Source organism: Botryllus schlosseri, chromosome 9 (assembly GCF_051294905.1).
Source record: "Botryllus schlosseri isolate E-star chromosome 9, Bs_hap1, whole genome shotgun sequence".
NCBI classification, from domain to species: domain Eukaryota; kingdom Metazoa; phylum Chordata; class Ascidiacea; order Stolidobranchia; family Styelidae; genus Botryllus; species Botryllus schlosseri.
The window spans coordinates 6,853,942-6,875,959 of record NC_137244.1 but is presented as its reverse complement, the minus strand read 5'-3'; the positions used below and the strand labels follow the sequence as shown (position 1 = coordinate 6,875,959).

The window sequence follows — 22,018 nt, the reverse complement described above, 5'->3', positions numbered from 1 at the left end:
AACAGCTGGGGGAACTCATTTCACCACTAGGGGCGATCGATATTATTACCGTGGCAACCACAGCAAGCATTTACGGCCAAAACAGACAGTGTTTAGCGTCGGATCTTCGTAATTAGCCTTTTGTTGTTTATTACTGATTGCTTTATCAGCCTAAATTTATGCTTACTTAAGATCAAATTAATAACTTACCACAAAGGTAATATGTTGTCTTTTCAACGGACAAGACGCACGAGGGAGCATACCGGCCCGACGCCCCATTCGGTGGCAATCGTAAGTTTGGCTAAGCTTACATCAAACTTTTTACAACTGCAACTTTGTTCGATAGCGCTGTCAATTATAACATACATATTTATTTAAAATTATCGCAACACCGTGGATCTCCTTCTAGACGTACTTTATAATTGATAAACACCTTGATCAAAATTTGAACAGATGAATGAAATAATCAAATAATGAATGAATGCTCTTAATAATGCAGTAGGCGTACCGCTACACCACAGATACACAGACATTATTTTCGGGTCCAGTACGTAAGACCTCAATGTCAGTACTTGCTACCGTATCCTTTCTGTGAATTCTTCATCGGTGCTCCAATTAATTGTATGATTCGACACATCACAGTTCTGCTCTCCAAACAAATTATTATTTTGACTGTGCAATTGTGCATATCTAAATGCAACGTGTGCCTTATGTAGAGAAGAACTGGATGCATACAATACATACAATGTTACTTCATGCATCAGTTTTCTCAACTTATAGGCCTAGATAGGGCTAATACATGTCACTAGCAGCCGTTAACGGCCGTTAGCAAATAACTCATAGGCCTACAGAAACTCACAGAATGGAGGTAGTTAATAAGTGTCTTCCTGAAATATGCTGTAAGGTTTTAAAACTTCTACTGTGTTGGTTCAAGGGAAGTTTGGCTAGAACTAGCTCTTCTATAAGGATTTTATTATCAAGCTGATATTCATAATTAATATCCCTCAACATTAGGTTTACCATATTATGTGATCTGAAAAAATGACACTTTTTGCAAGTTTCAAAATAGGTAAAAAAAGGTCATTATTCCAACTCGACTCCTGAAGACTTATTTTATCAACTAAAATTTTTGTTTGGAAACTTTCTTCGGCGATGGAAGCACTGAAACATCCATTGACTTTATCCCAGCACCAAAACATGTAGTATGGTGCTATCTATGTGCATAAAAACCACCATTTTGTTTTAAAAAATACAAAAATGCTTATTTTTGTGATTGTATGAAATGTGCAAATTGGAACTTGAAGTTCATTCTAATGATGCACGACGTAATAATCAATGGTACTCCGATACTGAACTAGACACAAAGCTTAATTCTCGATTTGAAATCAAATCAGTCAGATGCTCGATTTTTCCCAGCTCGCGTCATCATGAATAACTAATTCTGACTGACACCTGAAACCTGATAAGTCATCATTAATTAATTAATTAATTAACTTGTTTCAGGTGGCCAAAATGCCTTCGAAAACACTCCCAGAGCATTTGCTTCTCGAGCGGAGAAGACGAGAAGATCTCAGAGAGGAAGCGATTCAGATCACCAAGTATAATAAAATGTTTGACTTGAAGGTATGACGCTGCATGGTGTTTGCTATGTTAATGTACGGGATGAAATTAGTGCTCTTTGCTTTTGTATCCTATGTGCAAGTAAGGAAAATTTAGATCTAGACATTCTATAAGGAAATTGTTAATAACAATTTCATATTGCTGCAGCTCTACTACTGGTTATTTTGTTAAAATATTTCCGTTGCATATCAAAGTTATGTTATTACTTGATGATAAATTCCCTCTACCCTTTCCAGTATATAGCCTATGATAGTTATAATTTGTGATATCATTAACATATGTTGAAAGTTTACTACTTTCACGTGTCTGCATGCTTTACATTAGGAAAGACCAGTCAATACTAGCCAGTCTTCAGGATTACCGGACCACGACCTTACATCAACCTCGCCCTCCGCCACATGCCACCTCATTTTGTCGCTTGCGTCTTATATTCTCTGCATTACTTTTCATTCAGTGTGCATGCCTCTTATTTACTTCACCTAGGCTAAGGTGGGTGTCTGATCTTAATGGCTACTCCAAGTTGTTTCGACACCTTCCTATCTTTTCATTGTATCGCAGTCTCGTGATGTTTTGAAACGATGAAAATATTAATAAACCTGATTGATTGAGTTAGCAGTATAGCCTACCTACGTAATGTTAATGAGCAATTTTTTCATTTTTAAATCACTGTTTTGTTTTTGCTTATAGAATGATTGGGAACGAGTCACGGACCGTTCCATACAGAAGAACACAGTCAAAAGACGAGTCAAGCAAGCTCTGGAACGAAATGAAGTACAGCTTGAAGAACGAAGAATTAGGTATGCCGGCTATCATATTTGCGCTTCTTTCAAATGCTAATAAAAGATGATTATGTCTTTCATTGATTTATTCCTGTTGATGCGGTGCAAATAGTAGCATACTGATATGTAGCCTAGCTGAACGTATATGGTCAAGCTACTATTAACAATATCAATATATGATCCAACTTATCTCTTCAACTAATTCTTTAAATTAATATTATACTATAAACCATATTGATGCATTGTATAATTTCCTGTACTGCTGCTGCCTGTAAGCACATTTTGTGAACTTTTGAAATAAACGTCATCAGTGCAATGTATTCTTACTACTATTTTCCATCCTTATTACCTCATAATTTCATTATATATATTTATTAATAGATTATTATATATACCCTTTTTAATCAAAGCATAACATATCTATCTATTGTATGCCGACTGCAGTGGACTTAATGATTTAGTATTCCTATGTTTTCTTCATTTCTCTCCATTGAATGTTAGCCAATCCGATTGTAATAATTGCGATAAAATCATCATTTTTGTACTATACCAGTAATGAAGATTAGGGTCTTTTGTAACATCTTGTGTAAAGCTGGAACTTGGACTGATGCATATGTCATGTAAATTTAAGTAGAGTGAATACGCCGAATGTACACAAAAATACGATATTGTCTATGGAAATATATATTGACAGCAATATATTTTGATGAATGAAATTTTATTTGGGGTGTATTTATTGACGATTACATTTGTTGGAATATCAGCGTGCAGTGGTAAATTTACACTGCCTAACTAATTATGTAATAGAAAGAATAATTCTATATATCTTCTCACATCAAATCGTGTAGCATCATGGGGCGATGTTATCACTTATTTTGGTGTTCCATCAGAGTATTTTTTCTATTGTAGATTACGACAATTTCTCGCCGATGAGGAAGACGCGTATATCCGGGAAATGGAAGAGAAGCAAGAGACTACTGCTGAACGACAAGAAAAAATGAGAGAAAGGGCAAAAGTTTTAAAAGAAAAGAGGGAAAGAGAACGCCAGTCTATTGTGAAAGAAAAACTGGATCAGCAATGGAGGTAGGATTGCTTCGATGCTCGTAACTACACTCGATAGAACCTCTTACAAAGATCATGTGTTATTACTTGTAGGGCCTGTAGTTAATGGCATAGCCCAGGGTTATTGGTGGCCTTCTACATTTGGTCTAAAAGTGAATGGTAGCCTGTGTCAAACACTTTCATGTCTTTGTGTAGCTTGCATACTGTGGGCCCTTGTGAACTGACTATAGCAGTGGTTCTCAACTGGGGGTCTGCGAAGCATTTTCAGGGGGTCCGCGAAACCTCTAAAGTTGTAAATGATTGATAAACTAATTTGTATTTAATGAAGGAAAGCTTGGGACAGTTTCGCTTCATAATCGCTAAAACTTTAGGACTCACATCAATAAAACGGTCGTCTGAGATGAAATATCGGACTGTTCAAACTCATTTTAATTGTCAAATTGCCAATATCCTTCCAATATTCCTGTTTAGAGATGTTTTATTGGGGTTTGTGGAAAATTGAAATTTTGGAGATAACAAGGTCAAACAGGGTGACTTCAAAATGTTTGCTGAACATTTGGGATTTGGAGTTGTCAGCCATACCAAATCAATAAACAGTCGTTTGAACTAGAAATTCCTGATTTTTTTCCCAATCGGTCCCAATGAAGGAATTTGAAACAATCCACGAAATCCATTTTCTCCTGTGATATATCCACCAAATAACTTCAAGATGAGATGCTAGATAGAAATGATTAGGCTGGACCTGATATGTTCAATAAAAACTCATGTACCAAAAGTTGTCGTCGGAAGCGTTACGGTTAATATTAGATTCGCCAACACCTATCTTTTGTGGAAATGGATTTTCGGCACTCGTTCATATCACATCGAAGACGAGTATTTCTGAGATAATAAATACAGATGCAAAATACGCTTCGAAATAATAAAAGTATACCCAATTTCTACATATAACGTGGTGTTATTTTCAAGAAAAGTCATTTTGCGGCTGTTTATCACTAGCCTACAAATAAAATTTGCACAAGAAAGATGACGGTTGCACAATAATTGGGCTGATTTTGAAGGAAAACTTGAGGGGGTCCGCGTGGTTCGTGACGGTCCAAAAGCGGTCCGTGAAGACAAAAAGGTTGAGACATCGACTATAGTAATTATCTTGTAAGTCTATTGTCAAAATCTTTGAATTGCTAATCCACGGTTTCTTATGTTTGTGAGGCTGACATGGCCGTGGTCGATTGGTCATGCTACTTGTTTATTATCCCATTTCCAGTATCTGGGCAGGCTTATGTCAGTCCAGTGAAGTTAATTAATGTGGTAGGCCTATATAGCAAAGCTATATCTATTGTAAGAATATTTTCTTTACTCCTTCCTATAATATATACATATTATGTATCGCAATTTTGTGGTGTTTTAAACTGATTGAGTTTTTATTATATTCATATAAAGCTATCGAGCCATTAGAGCTGTTAGGCTTGGTGAAAAAAAAAATTTTATATACAAATTTTGAAACTTAACACGTTGACTTTTCTATTTCGAAAACTAAGGCATGCGACACAATCAATATTGCTTATAATCCGGGATAATCGAAAAGCATCAAATATAATTATATATCCTATTTTTTCAATCTGAAATATAATCTTAATGTAAATCAACCTTGTAGCAACTTATAGTGACTTTTGTTCTATGTCAAGGATATTTCTATTTCACTCTCTCAAACTACACCATGAATTGCCCACAGCTAGGGCTTCACAGATATAGATAGCCGAGTGATTAGATTCTGAGGCGTCAGTTCGAGTATTCAAGCATCACTCACAGCATCATAAGAGAATTAATGCTGTCAAAAGATACCTCTTTTATGCGACCGCCAACAAGATAACGCCAGTTTTACATCACCTTATTGATAATTTAAACTTTTTCAACCATACGTATTTCATTGCAGCTTGTGACAATGATGTGTGTTTATCGCGACTTCAAAGAAATTTCATTTCCGCAACCGTACATTGCTCTATGCTACTGCTTCGTATGCAGTCAAATGACCAATCGTGGTTTTAAGGCTTCCATATTTGGAAAATAGTATCTAAATTATAATTTTCACTGATAACTTAAGGCATTGTTGCAGAGGTACATGAAATTTCAGTACTCTAAAAATTCATATCTCACTACTAGACCCACGTACCCAGCCTTACCCGTATCCGGTCAGATATACTCATGTTACAATCCATGTTTGAAACAGAGACCAGTGCGAGGAACTGCGCTCAGTGTTGTCCAGAAGGCACCAAGACGAAGTGTGCGTCGACCGCATGCATCAACTCGCAGTCAAGGCCGACCTGGAGAGAATGCGGCAGGAAGAAGAATGGATGTACGCCGATCTTTGGGAGAAGGACAGACTCATGAAGGCCGCAAGAGAAGAAAGAGAGGCAGAGGAGCAAATCAAGCGAAACAGGTAGATTTCCTATTTTACTTGTCCCAGTGCAATGGCCTGGCTCCCAAAGCTAAAAAGAAGGACCAATTGCCAAAAAGGAGGACGTTTGGTAACCCTATCTGTAATGAACCAATATTTTGCCGCTGGATGAAACTGAAGACCTTTTTTGGCGGTGCGCATATATTAAGCAGTAGCCTATGTACACAGATATCTTACAATTTGACGGACAGGTGATACTGATTTCCTTTATTTGACACGCAGTTTACGTAGCTTGACCTGACAGGGGTGTATGAGTCAGAGCTACAACTTTGAAGAGTGCACCACTCCTAAAAAGGTTGAAGAGCACTTTCCTAAAAGTTTGTATTCAAAGCAAATTCTGTAAAAAAAATGATTACACTGAATTACACAGAAATGGTCAAAGCAATCAGCATTACTACTCAAGTAGGAATAAAAATAATGCTGTTTATACCCGATTAAGAGTAAAAGTCGTGATGTACAAGATATCCCAAAACTATTTCAAGTGGAGTAGAAAATGAAAATTCTGGGGAGAACTGTCTGAAGTAAATAGTTTCAAAGAATGGGTTTGCTGAACTGGTCGCAACTCTTAATTAGAGGTTGCTAGTTGCTACATTAGAAATAGCAGAGTACTTACTTCTCTGTGACGAACGGAAAATCACTAGTGACACTACGAATTGTTGCAATTTTCGAAATTATCTTCAGTTGTGGTGGTATAGGGGCTATTTACCTTGGATATATACGACAATTTCTCTGATATATATGATGCCAACTATTTTCTACTTTTTAAAAGAGATTACCATATCTAGAAAGTGAGTTAATTCGCCTAAAAAGCTGTGGAAGTGGAGTAACCTAAAACATAAACACTTGAGCAAGTACTACATCTTTGCGATTTTGAGTCATGGAATCATGGATATTTTTTAATATAGAAAGACACCTCAATGCCCAGCACTGCATTTCTCGAAATTATAATGATAAAAAATCTTCTTCCCGTCAACTTTTACATTTGTTCAGAGCAATGCTCGATGTGCTGCAAACGCAGAAAGCCGCTCTTGAGGCCCGGCGACTTGAGGAAAAGCGATTAGTCGAAGAAGAGGCCCTCTTGCTGAAGGAAGAGATTGCTCTGCGTGCACTCGAACAACAACGACAGCGGCAGGACAAGAAAGACCGCCAAAATACTCAAAGGTAAGTTCTGACTAATCTTACCGATAGAGCCCATAACTATGCTATTTTTAGACCTACCTCCCATAAAAGCACTCATTAGTAAGATCTTGTTATTATTCAGGATTTAGCTTCCCATATAACTCAATTCCAAATCGATTCCACAAGTAATAGTGTTAGGACTTAGTTACTAACTTTGAACTACAAGTCAGTCGAGTCGTCGGAATATGTCTAATGAATTATATTCATTCATAAATATATATAATATTCTAGTATCGGATCAAGTTATGTGATGTTTAATGTGAGCTGAATCGAGTCAGCTTAAGTTTGTCGAATTGAATTTCACCTACTGTATCACTACAATGGAATCATCATACAAGTTATTGCCGATGATTCATATGTTAATAATCGATTTTGGCTTGAGATTCTAGAGTGAATAAGTATTTGTCAAAGCAGTCACTGGATGAAATGAATTTCTTTCGTTATATTTCAATAAAAGTGGTGCTTACATGGTAGAGCAAACTATGATGTAAAGCGATTGGTGATATTCTGTGATTGTGATAGAGATGTTAAAAATTACAATCCCATTCTTAAACCTGGCACAAATGAATCCAAAATGATGATACATCTACTTGGTTACATGAAAATGGGATGGCTGGTCCGCCAAATTTTCTAAGCTGCTGAATGAAAGCAAATCTGCAAGCAAATCCGATTTGTGTAATATCGATTATAGACACAGCCTATTTTCTACCAGTGACTTCGATTCTAAACGCATAGCCTGTACTTTTCAGGATGGCTTTGGAGAAATCAATGAAATTAAAGGCCCGTCGCGCTGCTCAAGATGCCCAGGAAGAGCTGGCGCTCGATATGAAGATCCTGGAACAGTTGCTGGAGGAATCCAAGAACGAGGCGCAGGACATGGCCGAGAACAGGAAGAGAAGAAAGGAGGAAAATCAAAAATACCGGGAATACCTCGCGCAAATGGTGAGAGAGTGTGTCGTTTTGTGTGGCAGCTTTGGCGTAATATTTCCGTAGCAATCTAATGCTACATAGGGATTGTCGGCATATTGCTACGAAAATAGTACTTCATGCCTAAATCATACCACCGATGTTGTAACTGTGGCTAAATTGTTGCGTTTGAAATGTGAGGAGTTTCGACCCCGAAACCGACCCCTGGCTACGCCATTGTTTGTAGTGACGAATCTGGTCTAACAATGGCTGAAAGACCATCACACAACAGAACACCGATGTAGTGATTTACGCAAAACGACGACACGTGTTCTCTAGGTGTTCTACAATGTAATTTTTTTAAAGTGCAACTACCACTAGGACTATACACTTCGAAATGCTTAACTAGAACTAGAACTACTCAAAACACCAGTAGAGAGAGAGTTTAGATTTATTCTCGCCTGCACCATCGAGATGTTCTAACGACGGAGATGCGATACAGCCTATTTTAGTCTGCCCCACCATGATTTTTCTCCTCCCTGCTATCCCTGAATGCCGAGCCCCGAGCGAGATAGCCGCAGATACCAGTTTTCGAATCTTTGGTCTGACCCGGCCGGTGATCGAACCCACGATCAAGAAGCCTGACGCATTACCATTACACTATTTTTCTCATTAGTTGACCATCAACTAAGTAGACTGGTACATTGAACAAGTGTGCGACCAAATCAACAACCACCCTTAGAATCGGCCATTTTGCTACAGAAAGAGGAAGAGGCCAGGCGTGATGCAGAAGTCGACCGGCTCATCGATGAAGACGTGGAGAGGATGTGGCAGAAGAAGATCGCGCAGTGGAGAATCGAGAAGGAAGCCAGAAACAAACTGATGAAGGACGTCATGGACACGAGGAAGAGACAATTGGAAGAGAAACGTGAGTGTTCCTTGTATTTTTGCGGCTGACAAAATTTCATGAAATTGACTCTTGGACAGAGGTCATCAAATTAGAGATGATACTACTCCGTGGAAGCAGTGTTGTGGTGACTCTAGTCCAGGGGTGTCAAACATACGGCAATTCTGAGTAGATTGAAAAATTGTTATATAATGCAGCACATTTGCAAGAAATGTTGAGATTTTTGCAGGAAATACTTTCAATATATATTTCCTCAAGACAGCAGATGTCGAGGATGTTCACTTGTGCTGTGCATAGGCCACATTATAACCACCCGACGATGGCGTTGTGGTTTTTCTCTCTCTAATTTGAGAAGGCAAAAGTGCACGCGCCAATGTGGAACCATTGTATGCAGTTTAGGTGAAAAATACGTTGGTTACACAAATATATAATTCAAATATATGTGATAGCACTGTTACGTCCATTCCCCCCAATAGTTCCCCGGACTTGAGAGAAACCCGACTTGCGATTTAATGATGATAATCCAAATTCTAACGGCCTCATTTCCTTATATATTATCCTGTATTCCACACAGCGCATATACGCTGGGCGAATGCCAGATTTTATTTACTAACGAGCATTAGAGTTTTGATACTAATTTCCACTGATCCTCGTAGGTGAATATGAATCAATGTGTCATTTTACTATTTTTCTTGCAGTGGTGGCCATTGCGGAAAGAAAAGCAGAATTGCAGAAGGACAAAGATGATCTTGAGAAAGCAATCGAAGAACACAACCGATTGGAAGATGAGAGAATAGCGCGGTAAATAATATTAATACCTGTAATATGTCGTATATTTTCTTTAAAGCGGGGCCAACATATCATATTTGGATGGAATTGTTCCGCCATTTATGTTATTCCCTACTACTTTACATACAGTGTGCATGCCTCCTCTTTCCATCACCTAGGCGCAGGTTTGTGTCTGGTGTCAACACCCAACATCTTTCCATTGTATTGCAATCTTGCAACAACAAGATACTTCGCCAACATAGTTCTGTTGGTATAAATAGAATTATTACGGTAATTTCAACCAGCCAGTACTGTAAGCCGTGATTCCCAAGTAACTAATGTGAAAATAGCATTAATGCCCGTAATAATTATTACGGGAATTTGCACTCAAAATTTGGACATTTATCGGTCAATCACCAATCTCGAAATTGCATAGTGCATCTCCTCCTCTAGAGTATGGTGTATGATATATCGTCCAGTTTTTATGTCGATCCAACTGGTAAAGATGACGCAAATTCGCCCAACATCTATTTTCTACTTGACAAAATTTGAAAAGTAATCAGTGATGGGCATGCAACTGACACTCTGTTCAGCATTGCACTATTTCTCAAAGTTTTTACTCAATAAATGTGATTCTGTTTTTTGTGTGACAAGTTTGTGATGCGTCCTTGAATACCTTTTGGTGCTAGTGCACCCGATGGATATTTCGGTGACCCTATGGTGCACCATGCACCACAGCGGAAGAGCACTGCTGTAGGATATATGTACGGTCCTATGGTTAAGTCCTATAAATGAACCTACTAGGCAGTGTTCAGATTACACTGGTTCTATAAAACCGTCTCACCGGATCAGCAACAGGTTAGCGGTTAACAGATAAAAGATAAAAGATTGAATCCGACCACAGCTAAGGTACTACTCTATAGTGTGTGTCCACTGTCCATATGGTCACCACATTTGGCATGGTGCTATATCTCAATAACTAGAGCTTCCTTCGTCGCTTCAGAACGAAAGCGGTCAATAAGAAGTATGAATCGGACCTACTCGGACAGATCGGACATGAACATTATTTGAAACAACAAAAGCGCGAGGAAGAGGAAAAAGAATTTATGGACGGCGTACGCACAGAAAGGGCGTATCAAGAGAAATTGAAACAAGTACGTCTATCACTCAGAATGAGGTTTTCAGTATGTTGACGTGTATCACTGGACTGTTCGGTATTAGTTTGCGATACGCAAACGTGAAAATGTCAGCAGAGACACGTTGTAACGATTTTGTGAGTCAATATAATGGAAGATACTCTTGGAGGTAAAGAACTTGAGTGTGCAATTGTGTAGTATCTTCATATTGAGGTAAACCCGGCAAATATTTTCGGCTGGCACTCGTCAGGGATAATCGTCAGCAACTAGTAGAGAATTGAAAAAAACATCTTATCACTGGGGCGATTTTTTTGTCCTAAATACGGAAGATTTTGACCTATAAAAACAAAATTTTGACGTTTTTTTTACCTTAACAATCGTAATTTTGACCAAATTTTGACCTAACGTATGCAAATTAGGCGTTTTCCCACGTAATCTTAAAATTGTACTACTTATCTTCATTTCTGGTTGGAACTGTCTGTACTAACGAAGTAATTCGGCCTGAAAAAACTTTTTTGACTCAAAAACTGACAAATGTTTGTATGAAAAAACTTTCCTGCATTCTCTGGTAGAAAGTGTCTGTCCTTGCTAAGTGGCTTGCCAACAGTGGAGAAAAAAGTTCAACAGCAGCAGTTGTGTGCTGACAACACTGAAGTTGTGCGTATATTGCTGGTGACACACCGTGTTGCTTCATTCTGGCGATGGTGTCTGTCTACATCACAGTTTTTCGTCATGTGCTTCTCGATATAAGAACCATGCAATGCCCACGCAGTCTGGCTTCAGTTTGGATATTGCGGTACGTTAAGCATAACACCATGTCAGCCCATTTGTTTGATTGGAATGATTACACTGGTCAACAAAATGAAAAAAAAATTTTTAGGCAGAACATCTGAGAGCCGTTTCTGGGGTTTTTGAGGTTGCTGATTACGAATATCACATTAGTTTTGTCAGATTGGCTCTTTTTCAGGAGATAGATAGATTGGGTGGCGACTGACTCTGAAGGCCCAACGGCCCCTCGTCGTCTCCCAGTCTATCCGCAATTTGTTTCGTATACTTCTTTATTTATTGATGTGACGAATAAAAGACTATCTATCTATCTATCTATTTGCACCCCTAAAAAGCCCAAAATTACTGTTTTTGCCCCTGAATATTTCACTTGGTACGCAGAAAATCGTAGTTTTTTCTTATGTTATACTGCGTATAAATAACTAATTGACTATAAAGAACCCTCATGTCATTCTTAGTCATTCTATCAATATTAACATGACATGATGCGAAATATTTGTTTGTCAAAAAAGCAGTTTGTCAAGCCTAAAATTTGTACTTTTGCACAACGGAAATACATATTCTCCTGTATCAATTGGTCATTCTACCAAGATTAAAGAGGAGTATAAAACTATAAAATTTGTCCTTGGAAGGTTTAACTACAATACTCATATGCGTCTCCTTTGTTAGGACTGGTAAATTGATAATTTTCCGCTGAGTCAACAAAGTGGGTATACCTAGTAACCCTATCAAACGAGAAGCTTGAATCTGGTATATTCGAATACCGATGAAAGATTCCAATTTCACATTAAGAAGGAGTTCACTGCATGTAATTTCTCCTAAAATGCAGTAAATAAAACTTTTTAGATGATCATAAAGCACCTAACCACAAACAGCTGGTCCGAAAATTCGTATCTGCATATCGAACACTTGAGCACAAACATGAGCATAAAAGTTCACTTCCTGTTCAGAAATCTTGATATATTTCCTGATCATCTTCTTGATTAGCAAGGGGAGAGGTTCTACCAAGACATCAGAACAACAAAAGAAAGATATCAGGGCAGATGAGATGAACAATTGAACACATTATGTCAGACCATTGCCGCAAACTTTCAAGAAACTGCACTAAATAGCTTACAGGCGAAAATCTTACAAAAAACAATTGTGATTTAAAATATATCAATAATATTATATTCCAACTGAATATTTCAACTTTACAATAGCTGGTTGACGTAAAACTGATTGAATTAATGCCACGTTATTTGAGTATCAAGGTAAATACTTATGTACATGACTGGAGTTTATTTATGTACATGATATCCGTGAAAATCTGTAACTATGATAAATCTATTACCCCTAAATATAGTCCTGTTGCTGTATTATGATTTAAAAAAGTCTTCTGTGTGTAAAAATAACAAGTAGATTGATTTTCTAAACTTTATAGTACGGCTGAGCCGATTTCATATCTAGTCATTATCGCGAAAATGGGAGATTTTGGTCAAAATAGCCCCATGGGTTATCTCCACAACAAAAGCCAATTTGAAAAAACCAAGGTCATATTCGGAATCAGTGCCCTTCAGAACCCCCAAAACCACTCTTACTTTGTCTGCCTAAAAAAATGTGTTGACCAGTGTTATGATTCACAATGAGCAGAGAATGGACCGTCTACAACGGTAGGTCTGTAAAGTAGGCTACAAGCTGTAAAATGTCAAATGATAAGTTCACAAAATCTACGATACAAATGAAATGCAGGTTGCAAAAAAAATTTGACATTGTTTGACTTAACGCTACAATTTTGACAAAATTTTGACTTTTTTGACATGCCAAAAAATCGCCCTACTTATCTATCACCAAATATTACGTCATCTGCTTAAAAATTCGAGTAATCGAGGCGAACAGATAGATACTGCTCAATGTTTTATTTTGAGATGATACACGAACTCCTTTTGTTAGCGCAAACTAGGCTGGCGGATTCCGATAAAAGTAGACTCCACGATGCATGAAGGGAAGAATAAACGGCCTCTCCCGACTCCGCGAAATCTGTTGTCTCTGTCATTTTTCGCACAAATAAAGTCATATATTATATGATTGGCAATGTCAGAATTCATAGTGTCAATCAAATCAACCTTTAAATCCAATAAACCAAGTCAATAAAATGGTAAATGCTTCGGAGGACATGCGTGCTTATTCTCTCACATGCTATCGCGTTCACATGATGAGTGATACGGGCCGCGCATTTCTCCAGGATAGCGGCAGTCAAGTTCATAATGGTTCTCTCTCTGATATTGTAGAAACCATTTATAAATTTCACCTCACGCTTCTTCATGTTCTATCAATGCATTTTACTGCGGGGCCTATGTTGCTGATATGCCTGTGTATTTTATTATCACCTATCGACCGGACACGCCATTTCCGTAATCTCCACAAGCAGCCCGGTATATGAACTATCGCAGGTTATTAGTACATATCCTATATCCTCCCAAAGTTCGCGTAATCGGATGTCGAGTGTTGTCAGCTATGTGAATTGTGCGTCACGTGATATAAAACGGCGCTGGTTTTGTCAATTGCTCGATACATTACGATAACGCCCGTAAAGACTTGTCGTTGTGACACAATAGGACAAGTATACAGACTTCAAACGGTAGACAACAGTGATTCTCAACCATTTTCTTACCGCGCACCACCTCGAGGTTCTCTGATTTGGTTGCGTGCCAGCAAATTAACGAAAATCTCAACTTTATTCCAAATCCATTTAGGATTATTAATATGCAGGGGGGGTTAGCGCGTAGTGTGAGCTCTGAGGCTTCCAGGCTACCCCATGACAAACGCAAGCAGCTTATTGAGAGTAAACTGTTAGCGGGACATTTCGTCTCGCACAAATCGAACATTTGGAACGCTGTTCGGGCGTATGGTCGTAAATTATATCGGGAACGAAGCGAGCTTCGTGTTTGCTCACATTTCTACCTCGAAGGGTGAGTTTTGTTCGCTGTTTTGGCAGGTAATAATTCCTAAGATTGATGAGCCGAATGACGCGTAAAGCATTTAGCTATGCATCCGATGAAGACATTTCTTAAAGTAGAAAAAATTACCTTAACGAATTGTGAGTCTGTAATTTTAACTAAAAAGAAATGCATTTACCGCGTACCACCTGAAGTAACTTCACGTACCACTAGGGGTACGCGCACCACAGGTACATAACAACGCACAGTTTCGGTATAATAGAAGGTCATTGTGCTGGAAAATAACCAAATAACAACAATAATGAAAAATATTTCCATAATATAGAGATGTTCTTTCTGGCGGCAGTGGATCAGCTGGCGTAGCTTTGAAATTTTTGATTTACGAAGATCTAAATCAAAAGCGAACGACCATAAACAAATATGGAAAACTGATTGCAACTATAATAATTGGCACATTAAGGGTGTGTTGACTGAATTGCAAGCCGTTGTCAGATCATAGCCGCCTGTTTTCCAATCTCATCTTTATCGCATGTCGCGAGGATTCCAATACCATGTCCAGTATGAAGTCGTTTTTGATTAGTTTTCAGCGTGGCAAATGGATCCCTGATATCTATTAAGACCATAGCGATTCCTAACCCGGAGTAGTAGGCTAAGTTAGTAGGCTTCATTTAAATAACGGTAAATACAGGCCAAAATCAATGATACTCAGCACAATTTCGTATGTGCTAGACACATACACATTGTAACCAAGTCACAACGCACCGAGTCACAAGTCAATCACAGTTTTATAGTTTTGACTCGAGTCAAGTCGAGTCATTTTCAATTCACCACCGAGTCAAGTCCGAGTCCAAGTCATCAAAAAGAGGGTCGAGTCCGAGTCACGGTATTATGACTCGAGTCGAGTCCAAGTCATTGTGGTGACAGCTCAGTTTCCTGTTAAAATCTTGTTTAACCCACCTTTTACAACTCTGTTTGGTGATATCGAAAGGTTCGCATTTATAATATACTAATTTTTCTCACTTTTAGCAGTTTCTGGTCGCATTTTCAAGTACCAGTACCAATAGAAGAAATCCCAATAGTGTAGTTACCTTACTATTCTTCGAAATTACAGTGAAATGTCGGTCTAAGCCGTCTGCGTCTCGAGTCATATGACTTGGCTCGAGTCATGCGCAATGACTCGAGTCCAAGTCAAGTCAATGCACGGACTGACTCGAGTCGAGTCGAGTCATTTCCGTTTTTTGAGAAAATGACTCGAGTCACGTCGAGTCATCAGAAAATCGTGACTCGAGTCAGACTCGAGTCGAGTCATTACAACCCTGGCTAGACAGGAAACTTCTTAAATCCAGCTAGATGACAGTTTCTGAAAATACACCCGAGCCTTGAACCCAGGTCTCCCGGTAAATATTAATTCATTGTACAGTATTCTCGCGAAACGTCTTCTACTGAGACAAGATATCCTCATGTTTATAGTTCGTCGGAAATTCTGACGATTTTATCAGCCTGACTTATATTCGGCGGGATTGCTTCAAGAGAATTTGTACATGTTTCTGCATGTTGTAGTTGTACACGAGATAAGTGAAACCGCCGTCTCGCCTCACTCCCCGTAAAAGTGAATCATGTTTTCTGACAACTAACAAGCTGCGAGTGCATGTTATCAGTTATTTTCCCGGCTCCACACCAATCACCGCCGCAGCGACTGCGTTGAACTGAAGCAATGACTCAATTGACATTGAATTGATGTGTTCAATCTGTGGTTCTCTACCTTTTCGGACTAGCGGCACCCTTTCAAAAAATAGTTCACGGCACACCATAGTGGTTTTGAAATGGCTTGAGGTTTGACAATCTTGCATGGCTGAAAAGGTAGTACAGATGGTACAGGCTGTCATTCATCATCACACCAAGTGAAGCCCATATTTAGATAATTGTCGTAATGTAAGTAGGGCTGGGCGAAATCGAGTACCTGAGCGATTCGATTCTGAATCACGTAATATGCTTTTTATAGTCGAGTCGCGTATTCGAGTATCACTTTTTATGACGTCATAACAGAATGGAAGATGTCAAAGTTCAAATATGTACCATTCATGCCACCCGAAAGAATATAACGCCTGTCATCCATCACAAAGATACTTCGGTAGTTTTTCGACCATACCGATTTCATTGCACTTTGCGGCAAATTGTGGGATGGTCAGGACTTCCGAAATGTATTATTTGCAGTAACGTTAGTAGCTTTGTGCTATATGTTTCGTTTGCTGCGATGCGGCCAATTAAGGTTTCAAGGCTTGCACTGTGGAAAATAGTATCGCAACTATAATTCTCGTCAATAAATTACTTTCAGTGGCGAGGAGCGTACAATTTCAGTACTAGAAATAATAGTCTTTTACTACTCGACTCGAATCATTAAAATTATTACTCGATTCAGATTGGAGTACGCGAATCAATATGCCCATGCCCACTGCCCAGCCCTAAATGTGAACCTGCTATCTAGCTTTCTTTTCTAATGTAGGCTACCTCCACTTCCAAAAGCTCTTTTTTTCTTCACTGCAATGATCATCGCCGAATGACTTCATTTGTTTGAAATTAATTCACCATTTTAATATTTCCAAGAGCACACCCCTGTATGTAAAGCGTTCCTCATGGAGCTTACTAAACTCTGAAAATAGCGCTCCTTATTCTTGATTATAACAAGCAGGGCATGCCCAAACGAAAGTAACGGGGTTCAGGGTCACCTTGATTTACTAACGATTTACGACGTCACGGAAACTTCGGACTGTGCTTAAATACCATTTCATAAGATTTGTTAGACAATAAACTCTGCACACTTCCACATTGTCGATGTAGCAGATCGTGTATCTCGCGTGAGGAATGAGGATAGCAAGACCTTCATAGTACTCTACTGGCAGCCGCCCGTAGTTCAATTCAAGTTGCAACGAACCGGGATAATAACCCCTGCAGCGGGAAAACTTGTTAAGTGATATAATTTGATCAACTTTACTTCTGAATTCTCAAATTCGTCACCGGTAACGTAACGTTGCGCTATACAAGCCTATATTTTAAGGGCAGTGCCGGCACGCTACCTACCAACCACAATGTGGTTGGCTAATTTGCAATGTTTGTAATTCGAATTTGTTAACGTGAAAAATCGAACATGAGCAGCACTTCCGCAGGAGTTGATTTCTCGCTTGTGATTAGCAAAACAATCAGGTTCTGAAAATTGCATTGTCGCACAGGCGCCGCCATGTCTGCTCCTTTCTGCGAATAATCAACGTATTGTACAAAACTGAATTCAAGCTTTCAAAGCACGTAAAGCAGTGTAAAGCGAATTAGCGGAGATATTGATTGCCGGCATGACAGCAATTTTGATTCGTCAAATGTACAAGCTTCACATCGAGCTCGATTTAATCGCTTGCTATGGACTAGAATTATTTTGGGTATAATTTCAAAATTTCGAAGAAGTCTCTCGCGGCACCGTTCCGAGGCGTACATGGCAGTATTACTGAAGTGTTCCACGTTCTTGATTCAATAACAACGTCGTGTACGGTACTAATATATATTTACATATGCATCTAATTGTGAATTTCAATCGTTTCAATGTTGATTGGTACTCGGTATTGGTATCGTTTATTGGTATCGTATTACCATAATTATAACTACAATAATTGTTAGGGCTGGAAGCGTAATGATCCGAATTGAATAGTGAAAGACGATCGATCAACTTCGAGCATTGAAATTTTATACGCTCCTGGCCGCCGCTACTTAATTTTATCAACGAGTATTATAGCTCCGATACGATTTACGAAACATATAGTACAAAGCTACGAATGTTTATGGAAATAAACATACTTTTGAAGTTATGATCCAACTAGGGTCACATTTAAAAGAAAACTCATTTTAAAACAAACATGTTTAAAACAAGGCCCTTGTTTAAAGCACGTTTTTATTCTTGTTTTTCTAAGCCATAGCGTCAACAATATTCAGTTTCAACGTTATAGTAGATTGACATTGACAATTCAAAATACAGGTTAAATATAACTCCTTCGACGAAATATCTATGTACTATAGCTGTTGAACGGACTATTTTGAGGGCTCCAACCATCCCATATCGTATTCGTCGGCTATATCGGGTGGTAATCGTCTGTAGGCTCAACCAGCATGTTTTGGGAAAGTATTTGCACAATTATGACATCATCATTCAACTTTAAAAACAAATTTAAAGGCTTTTTGTTTCAAGTGCAACCCTAGATCCAACCGCAACATTGTCATAATGTACAACGATAAATACCCAATTATCTTATTTGTGACGTAGAATATAGGCATTGATTTCTTTTGGGGCGGATAAAAGGTACATATTTGAACTGTCAAATCGAACTTCCTGGAATTCACTTGATATACGGGATATAGCATATAGTAGTCCAGCGTTTGCATTTTCGATCGATAGATTGTAGATTCGAGTCCCTGCAAAAATTTGCTTGTCACCTTGTGAAACTGCCACCCGCGGCTTCCCCGAAATGCACTCGACAGCTTAGGATGACGTGGAAGTGAAAATAGTGGTGCAATCTGAATAACCTTACCGTAGAGCGTATCTCCTTCATCAAAGCACCTCGATAATAAACAGAACCAAAGTGTCCGAATTAAGCGGAGAAACGGCTTTATCCGAATTATGCGGAAAAGCAATTATTCATTACATGGCACACAGCGCATTAAAAGACTCTACTGTTGCGTAATAAATTAATGACATGCATGTATAATGCATGTTGTATTATTGTGTAGCACATACATATAGAAGTAAATAGTACAGTAACTCTTCAAATACAGTGTTAAGCCATGCAGAAAGAGCTGAAACGGTAAATACGGTTGGCAACCATCTGTTTTGCAAAATAAACGCACTTTTACCGAAGAAAAAGCTACCATACAGCTGACCAGGCCTTATATGAGCTCCTTGTCCATTGCTACTGCGTGTTTCGTCGTTACTTCCCAATAATCACAAAGTAATGGTTATTGTGTCATAACGATAGGAATATTGAACCCGTGTCCTAGTTAAGCGGAGAATTTTCCGAATTAACCGGAGTTTTTTACTGGCAATTTTACTTTTGTTTCGTTCCCGAGCTTTTGGTCGAATTAAGCGTTTGCCGGTGTTCGAATTAAGCAAAGTCGACTGTATATATGTATGCTAATTCCCTTCATTATTTCAGGTTCTTACTTCAGCGGCACCACAGGGACGGGTGCATCCTACGCGGCGACCGAAGCCTCACTCGGACTTATCCCTTACCGGCACAAAAATACAATAATTTCATTTTTTTCATATATTTATGTCGATACATTACGCGCGATTTTTGTCGCGAAGACAGCTACTGTAATGCCGTCTGTTGGTGACTCCTTGCTGAGTAAGCAATGTTACACGGAATGTGCCTTCCTTTTTATTCTGGATTTTCATTGTTCCGATGTCCTCTTTGTAACTTTGGTGGTGCACTGTTACATCTCTGTTACAGGATCAGTAATAATTATAATTACCCGGGCAGCAAAGTTTTTGTGTCTATTCAAGCGCGATTAGTAAGCCTACAGCGTTTGCAGAGGCATGGCCACGATGAAAATGAAGGAGCGTTTGAAGATTTCGGGAGTTTTCACTCCATCCTAAAATCTCTATAGCAATGTTTCTCAACCGCCAGTCCGTGACAAGTTTCCTGCCGGTGTGCCAGATATACTAGAATCTTATATCTCAATTCCAAAATGCTAGAAGTTGATCGCCAGTCCATTAATCAGAAAAATGAAGCATAAGATTCTAAAATTATTTCTAAATTTGAAACCTATTTCCCGGAGTTCGAGGTATTTGGACTTAGTTTACGTCACAATGCTACAGTTGTTGTACGAAAATGTTCAAAGTACCAGAAAACTGGTTTCAGAACAGTTGTATGGGAAAGTCGTAAAAAGACGTTTAGGAAAGTTCGTTAAATTTCGACTCTACAATTTAGCAGTAGAATGGAGGCCAGCGAACAGCAAACTCGGATTTCTTTCAAGCAAAACCAAACAATCCAACTCAAGTTAGTGGTTTTTAACAGCACTTCGCCTTGCAGAAACTTCAATAGAACCACATATAACACACCTGATCAATGTTCCCTTTAATCTGCTCACACGGTCTCTGCACACAAAAAATCCGATGTGATGGCCTTTTTTCAGTTGTTACGCACTGTTGTCCAAGGGACCGTGCAGTGAGTTGGTGAGTGCGCGCAGACTCGTCAACAATTAGAGGGAACATTGCGCCTGATATGTACTATCAAAAGACAGCAAGTGTGGCGAGATAGCGTAGTGGTATATTATACTGATGCAACACCAATCTGGTTGCGAGTTCGAATCCGACCGAGGTCGACTTCAGAATTCGTACCTAAGAGTTGGAGGTTTATCTAGGCTCCTCCTCTCCATATCATCCGTGTAGATCAGTGGTTCTCAACCTTTTTTTAGACACGCCCCCCTTTTTGATGGTGAAAAATTTCGCACCCCCCTTATCGTCATATCACAAAATCCCACTGGGATGCTACCAACCTCAACAGATTGTTTGGTGGTATGGAAGGTTATGAATGTTTATGAGAGAATAAAACATATGAAATTGGGTCTATATAGAGAAAAACATGCGTGCATGGGAGGTAAATCGCGCGAAATATTTTTTCAGGTGACCGCTTCTTCGCGCCCCCCTTCCTTCAGATGTTTCACGCCCCCCTAAGGGGGGCGCGCTCCCCAGATTGAGAACCCTGGTATAGACGTTGTCCTACAAAAGCCCAGAAGTGGGCCGTGCTAAAAGCCGGCAGCTACAGAATTAAAATCAAGAATAATGGATTGGTGTAAATGACCATAGTAGTCGGCAAACACCACGCATACCACAAACAAACAACAAAAGACAGCAATATTTCGTTTTTATTTGCATACATTTTTCGTAATTGCAATTTGGGTTCATTTCAATTTATCGATGGTTCGCCCGCCTCCTTTATTTGATGTTTTCCACCCGCAAGATCAAAATGGTTGAGAACCAATGTTCTGTAGTATCACAGTGTCACAAAGTCAAATAAAACTAAATCTAGTACATTAGGAGGGATGCCACTGGTTTGGACACATTCCTATCTATTCATTTTATCGCAGTGTTGTGATAATAAAGAAACGAACACAGTTCCATGAAATGCCTGCTGACAACTCTCCAAAATTCCTTATCCGCCTTGATTTCGCTGAGAAAGTGCAACAGTGAACAGCAGTGAGTGTCGGAAATTTCGTCAAGGTTGGACAAATTATAATTAGAGCGCAGTGCCCCTGTCAAGTTGTTGAAGAAAGAGTATGAGCTTGAAGCACCTTTTTATACTTTCTTGTCCATATTACACCTTCGAATTGTGTGAGAAAGCATTGACGCTAAACTCCACACGAATTTGCCAATTGTGTATGTCATATCACGGTCTGGGTACCGGCAGCTCCAGAGTACACAGTATAACTTACAAATGGTAGATTACGAAACGAATGTACGCAGTTTT

The 22,018-nt window shown here is 39.0% G+C and overlaps 1 protein-coding gene and 1 long non-coding RNA gene across 2 annotated transcripts in view; both read left to right on the top strand.

Moving 5' to 3' along the window:
* Positions 1–22,018, top strand: part of LOC145447143 (uncharacterized) — a 307,246-nt gene that overhangs the window by 184,365 nt on the left and 100,863 nt on the right. The window lies entirely within an intron of this gene.
* LOC145447127 (cilia- and flagella-associated protein 53-like) lies at positions 82–20,033 on the top strand. Its single transcript, XM_080325548.1, has 11 exons — positions 82–270; positions 1,483–1,602; positions 2,287–2,396; positions 3,288–3,461; positions 5,665–5,874; positions 6,883–7,053; positions 7,821–8,013; positions 8,740–8,905; positions 9,583–9,685; positions 10,656–10,806; positions 19,703–20,033. The coding sequence occupies exons 1-11, from the start codon at positions 202–204 to the stop codon at positions 19,796–19,798; spliced, it is 1,563 nt and encodes a 520-aa protein (XP_080181674.1). The 5' UTR covers positions 82–201; the 3' UTR covers positions 19,799–20,033.